Source organism: Carassius gibelio, chromosome A4, assembly GCF_023724105.1.
Source record: "Carassius gibelio isolate Cgi1373 ecotype wild population from Czech Republic chromosome A4, carGib1.2-hapl.c, whole genome shotgun sequence".
Lineage (NCBI taxonomy): Eukaryota > Metazoa > Chordata > Actinopteri > Cypriniformes > Cyprinidae > Carassius > Carassius gibelio.
The window spans coordinates 20,999,981-21,010,982 of record NC_068374.1 but is presented as its reverse complement, the minus strand read 5'-3'; the positions used below and the strand labels follow the sequence as shown (position 1 = coordinate 21,010,982).

Here is an 11,002-nt window from a genome sequence, read left to right as displayed (position 1 = left end):
TATGCACAACACACATTTACAGTTCAGTTGAAACGCCATATTGAATCCAAAATCCTAAACAAACCATCAGAACAGAATGTACAGAAATATCACTCAAATAACACATTTATTTATTAATTTTGCCACAGGGCATATGAAAATCTTGATTTAACAATCTCTGAATTTTTTTTTCTTTCTTTTTTTTTTGAGTGGTATCTGTACATTCCCACCCAGACAAACAACAAGACAACAAAACAATAAGATGTGAAAAAGCAACTTTTAATTAAATCCATAATAAAATGAAACTGCACCTCCAGTCGAAATCAATCAGAAGGATGATATTAAAAGGCAGATTATAGTACAGAATGCTTTTTCTCATTGTGATGTATATTTGATGAATCAGCACATTCATGGAACAACCTTTAATGAGGGCGAACTGAGAGGGTTCATTTCAACTGTATGATTCTCTACATAAAAAAGTAACATATACACATTTGAAATTCTCATTTTAAAAAATACATTATGATACTGGACACTGAGTTAAGTTAACCGAGTTAAAAGAAGGGCTAGGTGAAAAAAAAAAAAAAAAAAAATGAGGCAAACCAGAGTTGGAAATGAATTAAGGCGAAACCAGATGAAGACAGAGACGGGAGAAAAAGAAATGTGGGTCATTGTGCTTTGCGTTTCCTTTTTTTTGTCTTCTTGTCCTTCTTCTTGCCAGCGCATTTCACACAGAACCAGGACTGGTACTCTGGAGGGGCGGTTAAAATACCCACACAGGGCCTGAAAGAGACAGAAATAGATAGAGGAGTGTCAGTTACAAAATAAACTTGAATGATATCGATCTGTATGATGAACAACACAACTTATGTGGCAGCTTTGTATTCTTCATATATTTAGACAAATGCAATATTACGAAACGGGAAAAAAAATCTTTTGTATATGAAAATACTTGATCATTCTAATCATCAAAATATCTCCTTTTATCGTGAAAGAGACACAATTTGTCCTGTGTGCGTTTGAGTGAAACGCATGGAAAAAAGATGATTCCCAAAAAGCTTTAAAGTAATGCCAGGCAATCTAGGCTTAGTTTTAGGTTTTTTGGGGGCTGTTTAACTGGCACTTCCTCTGTGTTTTGAGATGTGGGGCTCTTGAAATGACATGGAAGAGAATTAGTGTAAAATATAGCAGCCTTGTAACTTTTATTATAATCAAAATCACACTGCATTTTGTACTTGTATGTCAAAGGAAGTTTGTGTGTTATTGTGTGACTTATGTCTGTTGCACCACATACGATGAATAAAGACTTCACTTGAAGTCAAGATTAAATAAAACATTTTAATAGATAAAACATTTTTTTTTTTTTTTTTGCTGTAGAACATTCTGATTCCTCAGAAAATGTCATGTTGACAAATGTCACAAACAAAAAACATGTTGGCGTTGACTTTATTAGAGAGAGGGATAAATATAGTGACTGTGTAAAGTAAGAGAAGCTGGAAAAGGCTTTTACCAGTGATACCAGTCGTCACACTCGTCGCATCCGATCATGGGACTGCCGTCATCAGGTTTATTACATCCTGGGCAAATCCAGATCTGATTACCCCATTCATCCCGAATCTGTGATGAACAAAAACACAAGAATAAATCAAACAAATCTCACAAACTTAACACTTCTGGCACTGGACAAAAAGAGAAGCGAAAGCAAGTTATATACTATTATATACACGTCACATCCTATGTATATAGAGTCGGAGGTCTCACTGAGTTGTTAAACCATTAAAATGGTTTCCTGTTTTCAAAACTGTTTCCTGTTTTCAATGAAACCTCAGCTTTCAAAATGTTATTTTTGACTTGAGAACACTTAAGAAAACACTTAGGAATTTTAGCCAGAAAAAAAACTTGTATCACATAAATGTGTGCAAATCACAAAATCTTTTATATAGTAAAACGTATGCAATATGTGTTATATATGCATTTTATTTTCAATGTTACTAATATCTCAATTATTAAATGCATGTTTGGATAAATCTAATTCAGTCAAATGATGTCTAAAAATGTGTAAAAAAAAAAAAAAATCAATTTGTAGTTCAGTGCATAAAATTAAAAAAATGTGACTTAAAATAATGAATCTGATACATGTATATATATATATATATATATATAGAGAGAGAGAGAGAGAGAGAGAGAGAGAGAGAGAGAGACGCAATAAATATTTGCTTGACTGTAACTGTAAATAATAACTGTTATTTTGCAGAAAAATATTTATTGTGATATTAATAATAAATTAATATAAATACAAAACGAAATGGTGAAATTATAATGTATAATACACAATGCAATAATTAATTTGTGTGTGTAAATGTGAGACTCACCACGTATGCACTGACGGTCTCTGTGACAACGCTGCATCCTCGTGCTTTGGCCTGGCTGGTTGGCTGCAGAATGGGGACGGCTGGGGGTGGAGGGGGCAGGACAGGAGGAGGGCGGATTGGAGGTGCTACAGGAGCTGGGGCAGGTGGAGGGGGAGCAGGAGGGGAACGCATCCGTACTGCTGGACTGGACCTGGCCACTGGGGTCCGTGGTGGTGGAGGTGTGGGTTCTGAATCTGGGACCACCTTACTGATCACACTGGTGAAGAAAGAGAGTGAAAAAGAGGAAGGAAAGAATGGTTACACTGTACATTTCATTTATTTATTTCATTGAATGAATGGTATATTGTACTTCTGTTTGTGTTATATATAATTATGCTAATCTTTATTATAAGGTACAATTCTCACTATTAACTAACTATTAACTATGACTTTGCTGCTTATCAATAGTAAGGTACTTGTTAAATTTAAGTACGTGGTAGAATTACGGGATCTAAAATAAGATGATGCAGAACAAGGGATTAATGAGTTTTATAAGTACTAATAAAGAGCCAATATGCTATTAATATTCATGCTAGTTAATAGTTGATTAATTATATAATTGAATAATTGATTCTTAAACCAAATTAAGTTATTTTTTTCCCCTCACATTTTGTACATTCATCGTACATGCATTTGTAGAAAAATTGGTGATAATATTTTTGTTGCAGTTTTTTTAAAAGAAAAAAAAAAGCACTTTATATCATGCAATATAATTTTTCTATGGCTGGAAACCAATATTATGGCCAATGTTATAAATCATATCTTCTATTGTGTTTTATTGTGTATAAGTCAGTCAACCAATAAACAAAATAAACAATATTTAATAAACATTTATTGAATTAATTAACAATTTGGATGATTTATTTTGAAAAAATAAATAAAATTAGTAAAAAATAAAAACCTACATCAAAATATTATGATTATGTAAGTATTAATAAATATGAAAAAGTTGTTCATATCAAATCTCTAAAAGAATGAGTAAACAACATACCATGTTTTTAATCTACTTTTTTTTTTTTTTTTACCATACTTTTGCCTGTAAACAGTAAGCAATTCTTATGTTATCTGCTTTCAATTTCAGCAAAAATTGGCTGATATTTTCACCAATATATTGAGGATCCATAATTATAATCTGGCGATAGAGAATAACTGTTGGTCATTTAAATGCTGCCTTACAAACTGATTAAACCCTGCTGTTGCTGGGTAACAGGTTGATTGACAGGCTCGGAGAGAGTATTGCTGTGGTATTGACCCTGAGAAGGGCGTGTCAAACGGTCAGCTCTGATTACACACACAGACATTCATTATTTATGCTTCATCTGACTGATACACCCACCCACACCACAACCATACAGAGGGCTCCCTCTCGGGGCAAAGATGGTGTGGGGTATGTCCTGTCCAAGATGAGACCTCAGGACCTTTCAGAGGTCAGAGTTCACCTGTGCCAATGTTTCCACGTGCATCAAAGGAGCTTCTGATGAGATCTAACAAAAACTTTGACCCAAATGCTTTTTGCTGATACATTGTTTTTACATTCATCACTGATATACAGTGAATCGCTAACATCTTTCAAGCTAAAATACAAGTTAAACAAACAACATCTAAAGCTTTGTGTTTATGTAAAACACAAGGACAGACATAAAAACACATTTTCCTCTTGAAAGGACTGCTGATTGTGTTTTTCTACACATAAAACTACAGGTGCAAGGAAAAAGCACAACACAGGCAACATCAGAGGCACGACACTCACTCCCAGGATGAGAATAAAGGCCTTCCTGTACAGACAGACACACTCATAGACGTAAACACTAATGTTTCCTGTCCTGCATGCAGGTGGAACTGAAGAGGTGAGGAAGAAAGTCAAAAGCACAGTCAAAACACTGTATACTTTGTAAGTCTAAATCACAGCGGCCATTAAAGCGACATCAGTCACATGTAGACGTTCAGGAATCAGTAATCGCCTTACCTGTAGTATGGCGCTGTGTGTGTGTGAGGGGGTTAAGTGGTGTGAACACTGGTGCTATTGATAGGAGTGTGCAGGACGGAGCCATGATGTGGGGTGTGTGTGTGTGTGTTTGCCCCCCTCCAAGACCTCATGGGCCTTATGGGACTGTTCACAAGACCCAAAGCCTGAAACTCACACCTGTACACAGACTCAGAGACTCTGACCACACAGAAAGCTGCCTTATAGTCGCAACCCTTCGTGTGTGTATGTGTGTGTGTGTGTGTGTGAGGTACAGGTACTTACATCTTGTCTTGTCCAGCGCCCACTCTGAGGGTCAGTCGAGGTATGACAGGAGACGGTAGGACAGCGGGAAGAACATCAGCCTAAACCGAGACAGAAATCATTTGAAATATATATCATTTCAGGTCAGGTCGTCAATGAAATATTAAGCTTAGGGATGGACGTTGAGGCCAAAAATATTGCTACAATTATTTTTTCAGATAATTTGATATTGATATTTATTAGAATATTTATTGCATACCATTAACAGGAAAAGGTAATTCAGGTAACCCAGAGTAAGATACCTTTTAATCTAATCACCATTTGTATTTTTCACAGAATTCTGTATTTTGATTTAATACAAAATGATCATAAAAATGTTTATCGAATGAAACTCACAATTTCCAAACTTTTAAAGTTCACAATTTAAGCAATCTTCTTAAATTCAGCAATAAATTACAGAAAGATAATTATAGATATATACTTTTTATTTCAATTGAATACATATTTATTTTCATAAAAAAATGCTCTCAAATGAAATGAATGAAAAACTGAATATTCTAAAATGTCCACCTTATTTTTCAAAGCGGATGTAAGCCGTTTTCTGTGAATATACAAAACGTCAGGTTCATTAGCCACCGTAGGGAAATGAATATCAAAGTGCTGTAAACATTCAAATTGTTTGCACTACAAACCAGTGCGTTTATTATTAAGGAACAACAGATTAAAATAATATGGTAAGAAACACCAGTTTCATGCAATATCATGCAATGAAGCAAACCATTCTGTACAGCTAAAATAGTTGGAAAAAGATGACACCAGAAGCTAGACATTAAACAGTATATTTACAAATGGCTGCGCCTACTCTTATGGGAAAAATAAGTTGGAGAGCAATTAATTAAAAAAATATATTATTATATATATATATTTATTTATTTTCATAAACATCGATATTGATTTATTACCCATTGATTTATACCCTATTTAAGGTTTCTTTAACCCTGTTCAATAGGGATTTTGTTTTGTTTTTATTCGAATATTCAAATTAAAGCTGTGAATGGGAATTTGGCATGCTTCTTGGTGAAATCAGGCAACAGCTCCTAATACACAGCAGACAATAACAGGAAAAAATGGCTCAATATTAAAATAAGCTGTAATATAATTAGCTTCAATACTGGTTTTAAATTACTAAATTATAATGAAATAAAAATATAAAAATCCATATAAATCAAGTCAATGGCCTATTAGATGCATAACTGTTTGTTACTCTACTAAAAGTGCCAGTTTTTACACTTGTGCAGCTAAATGCAGTTGTCAGTCCTCTTCTGAGGGCTTTATCCGGTTCTAACCAGATTTAGTTCTTTACAGGAACGACAACTGCCTTTTAAAGTTGAATTAAAACAAATTCAGAAAACGAGAACCCAATTTTCAATGAATCCAAAGAATGTGTTAACAACTACTTCACCATTATTTTTACATCAATAAAACATGGCAGTAGACAATAGTTTACTGAAAAACTGGTGGATTTTAATATGTCAAAAGCTGCAAGAATTAGACTGTCAACCATCACCCGTTTGGGGTAGCAGGATCAGCCCTGTATTTCTCATTCACATGGAATGACTACTTAAAAACAGAGTTGTCTTTTCCAAAACTTGCAGTGTCGACATGATTCTGAACATCAAAAGCCAGCTATTAAAATACAAATCAGCTGCTAATGGGTAGAAAACCACATTGCTTCACCTCAGACACTGATGGACAACATGGTGTCCTGCTAATCCAGTTTAGCTAGCACCAGGGTCAGTCCTCCTTAAAAAAAGCCTTTCATGTACACACACCTTTGATACTGGCAATAGTGTGTCCTGTCTGAGGCCATGGAGGCAGGGATAAACAGAGAGAGGGGTACGAACAGACCCCAGAACAGAGATAAAAACAGCAGAATGGGATGAGGAACAGAACAAAGCGCATAAGAGATGGAGGAGATGATAGCGAAGGGACGGAAAACGCGGCGCTGGCGGAGGAGACCGGTGTAGAGTGTGTCTCGGGGTTTTTCCGAGGCTTAACGAGAGTGAGGTGCTCTTTGTGTGTTTGTGTTGGGGAGAACCCATGCCGCTTTGGCGCTTTTGTCCGCTAGATCCCCCATAATGCCGCTGCACTAATTGTTTAACACAGAAACATGTCTTCTCTCTCTTTAATGTTTTTGTTTTTATTGTTGTGCCGCGCATTCATTACAAAACCTTTGTGGATTTGGAGACTCCTCCTGTGTCCCGCTCACTCTCTCTCTCTCTCTGCTACCCCATCTTCTCTCTGTTTTTCATGTTTTTCACGTAAGTATCAGCAGAATTGAGAGGATGGCTGGCAGGTTGCATCATTTGGAGAGAATAGGAGTGTTAGAAGCCGTGTTAGCCAATGCATTAGCATATATGCATGAACAAACCTGGCGAGTGACACCAAAGAAAACAAAAAATGTCTGGAGGTATGCCTGCACTCACAATTCTCCTTCTCCGATTCACTTTCAGATCTGATTGTCCCAAACAGATGGCTTTTATGAAGCATAATAACCATGACTATCACACGTCTCTTCTAGCGATATCTGCTTGGGAAAGCAACCCCATTGCTCCTATATAGGGGTTACACTATACAAGGGCTGCAACTCTAACCTGCCATAAAAGATTTAGCAGCAGTTTGTACTTCAGTTGATTAGAGGAGCTCTTGAGTTAAGACTGCCGTGTTAATCTATAGGAAACTCCTCAGAGAGAAACAGGCAAAACAAATTTGTTTCAAAGGTACCAGTGCTTCCTGCTTAGCTATTCAACAGTGGCGCTGTTTAATCTACTGCACCACAGCAAAATAAATTATATTTTCACTGAGTTGTGACTTTGCAGTCTAAATCGAATGTGATGAAATGAAGAGTTGGTGGTCCATAATACAATTCTTAAAATATTGGATTTGCTTCAGAATGGTGACACAGTAATTTAATTGGTTATTATATAATTAAAGAAAAGGCAGGACAGTTTTATCCATTAGGAATTGACCTCAACCAAAATGAAGGGAGATGGATCGGCGACAAGATGGTAAAATTATTTGTGACATCGTTCCGAAAAGGTAAAGTCTTTTTGAGGCAGAGCAAGTAGTTTAATTTTGAGTAATAACACTCATGAAAAATGTAAACGGTGTCGATTCTGAATTCACATTGACTTAAAGTAAGAAATTAATCCGTTAAAAAGACTCAAGTTAACCGTTGGAATGAGTCTTATGTATTGCTTACTGAATCTGTCCAAACGGTTAAAGGCATGCTCCACCCCAAAATGAAAGTTTTGTCTTTAATCACTTAACCCCATGTTGGTTTTCATCCAAAATATCTTAAATTGTGTTCCGAAGAAGAACAGAGCTTTTACAGGTTTGGAACTAATTGATTACTGGGGGTAAGTGATTAAAGACAACATTTTCATTTTGTTGTGGAGTATTCTTTTAATGAATGAACAACTAACTCACGTACTGACTGGATATATATATATATATATATATATATATATATATATATATATATATATATATATATATATATATATATATATATATATATATATATATACACATATATATATATTTTTTTTCTTCTTTTTAAATAAATGTATTAAAACATTTAAAGTATTTTACAGAAAAAAATAGTATTGTACATAGTTCAGAATATAATTAAAGAAGCAGCAGGAATTACAGTATGTGGCAACAAAACGATGCTAGGTTTAGTATAGATTTTAGGTTTTTTAACAGTCATTAAAGTTGTTGTTTTAAAATGCAAATAACTTCAGATTACGATATCTCTCACTTGAAAGGACAACACCTGTGTTTTCTACCCACAGTCGGGCAATAGGGAGCAGCCGTCCAACACACTAGCGAGTACAGATCTTTCAACCTCCCTAAGGAAGGAGCTAAGGCCGTGGGTCTTGACTATAAGGCCCGTGTACATGTGTGTGCGTGTCTGTAAGAGCGAACATGTGTGCACACACTCAGGGTGACCCACAATAGCAGGACCAGATAGTACTATCTACTTATGTTAATTAGTCTTTAAGTGGTTGAGGAGGGTGCAGCAATGTCTTTCTCCCTAAAAGTGCCCCATCCTACTTAACCTACTTCTATCACGATAAGGCCCGCTCATTCAAACACACACTGCACGTGCACCCAACCATAAATGGCTGCGGGATCGCGCAAATTGATTAATCAGCTACTAAATGGATGTAAAGTGCTGTAGCTAGCATGACCTGGAGACCAGCGTCGCTCTTTATAAGCTCTATGAGCAAAAGAACTGATAATGGAAAAGTGACAAAAAGACTCAAAATTTTACAAGAGTGTGATACCATAAAGCACAATACAATTAAATATGATACAAAGGTCCTTTTATGCCCTCATGCAAAGAGTCAATGTTCAATACGGGCAGAGATTAGAAGGTGAGGAGACAGTTCTCAGGTTGCAGGATTGAATTTGAATCAAAATCCATTTGGAGGCTTTTATAGGAAACATTTAAAAATAAAGAGTTCAAACCCAGGGGTAAATTAAAAGCCCACGTTAATATTTTACCTTTAAAATTCATACTTTATGACCCTGTCTCTGCATTTTGAAAATATTTCATGTAGTTACGGCATTCACGTCAGCCCTGAGTGTCTTCAAGATTCACAGATGAGAGTAACACGCAGAAACAAAGAGTATATCTTGGCCATCACAGAATACCCAACATTACGCATAGTTTTGCTGCAACAGCTTGAGATTGTCTACTACACTGGACAATCCAAATCCATTCACCCTGTTGTCAGAAGTAGCGCAAACACGTGGACTATGTCAGAAATAGATAGGGGCAACTGTTGATGATGACTCACCGCGCCACATCCAGTGTAGACAGATTCACAGATTATAATGCTTTCTATTTGCTTTTGAATGAGTCACGGCGCTCTTGTTTAATGTAACGACACAGTTTAAGGCTTATGAGACTAATAATTTTACTTCTTGGCTGACATCCACAATCCTTTTCCATAGAACCTAGGGCTGGGTGAAAAACAATATCATTTGGAGACAAGTTTTTGAATACAAATTTGTATTAAATCATAAATCCTGAAAAAAAAAAGAAAACAAAAGAAAAAGAATTTAAGGAATAATAAAGTAGATTTTATGAAGCCATAAATTAAGTTATGTTTACATTCATTCTCAAGGTATAACAAACATGTGTTTTTTGACTATCAAGTTTCAATCAGAAACACATGAAGTTGGCTACAAAAACCATTTTGTTTTGACTTCAACCATTTGCCCCTTGTTTTTAAGTGAGCAACTGAGGACTAACTGGGGACCCATTATGAGAAAAAATGTCACGATCTCTTTCTCTTCTTTCCATGTCTCTCTACACTGTATTGTTTGTTTCCACTTTCGCTCCCATCTCTCCTCTCTCTCCTGCCATCATTCTCTCTCAATTTCTGTGATTCCGTGTTCGGTAGCAGTAGTTCTCAGGAAACAGCACTGGATGTTGTGGTTAAGGTCCAGAGATAGCAGATTGCATTGTGGTCCCACAGCACTGGCATTGTGGATGGATTTGTCCGGTTTTATGTAAACGCAATACTCTTTTCACCTGAACTAATACAACCAGTGGCGTAAAACCCCTTACTGCTACCGACGGCATTTTTCTGCTAATCTCTACGGATTTAAGTCCCTTGCACACATACCACAGGCCAACGACTGATAACCCCCTCAGCTCTCTCCCTCTCTCTTTTTCCTCATTCCTCTCACTCTCTTGTCTCTTTTTCTTTTCTCCTGGATGGCAGCAAAGCAGCCTTGCAAAAAATTAAAGTGATGGAAAGATTTAAGCAGGTGGAGAACGAGAGAAATCACTTTCTCAATCCCATCTCCCGGTGGCAGCAGAAGACGGAAAAAAAAGATGGAGAGAAAAAGAGAGTGGGGGGGTCAGGGATTCAGGTAACGAAAGAAAAAGGGACAGAAAGCAGGAAAAATGGAATTCCGCAGCAGTCTAAATCAATTCAACCTGCTCTGATGTGGTGTACATACATTATCACTGTCAATGGATGGTGAAAAGCGATTGGAGGATGAGTTTGATAAAAAAGAACTAACACACTCTTTTGCTCAAGCTTTTTTGCAGTCACACATACATATACACGCTGTAAAATTGGGTATGAATCGGGTAAACAGAGGCTTTGAGGTGTATTATCCCTTGTTTGATTTGCACACAGACTGATAGTCTATTGTGTATGTGTGTGAGTGAGTGTGTGTGCACAGGGGCTCCATGCAAGGAGCAGGATTCCAGGGACAAATCGACCAGAAAAGACGGAAATGTAAATGTAGCTCAGCAATCTAGCTCTGATCTCAAAGGTAGACACACAAGGACACAAAG

The 11,002-nt window shown here is 36.5% G+C and overlaps 1 protein-coding gene across 1 annotated transcript in view; it reads right to left on the bottom strand.

Annotated features, from left to right (window-relative positions):
* Nucleotides 1-242: 242 nt before the first annotated feature.
* Nucleotides 243-11,002, bottom strand: part of LOC127972737 (transcription initiation factor TFIID subunit 3-like) — a 47,697-nt gene continuing 36,937 nt past the window's right edge. The window contains exons 4-7 of the mRNA XM_052576487.1: nt 4,639-4,718; nt 2,352-2,607; nt 1,490-1,596; nt 243-762 (exon numbers count right to left, since the gene is read on the bottom strand). Of these exons, the coding sequence (XP_052432447.1) occupies nt 648-762; nt 1,490-1,596; nt 2,352-2,607; nt 4,639-4,718 (558 nt within the window). The 3' untranslated portion in view covers nt 243-647. The remainder of the gene's footprint in view (nt 763-1,489; nt 1,597-2,351; nt 2,608-4,638; nt 4,719-11,002) is intronic.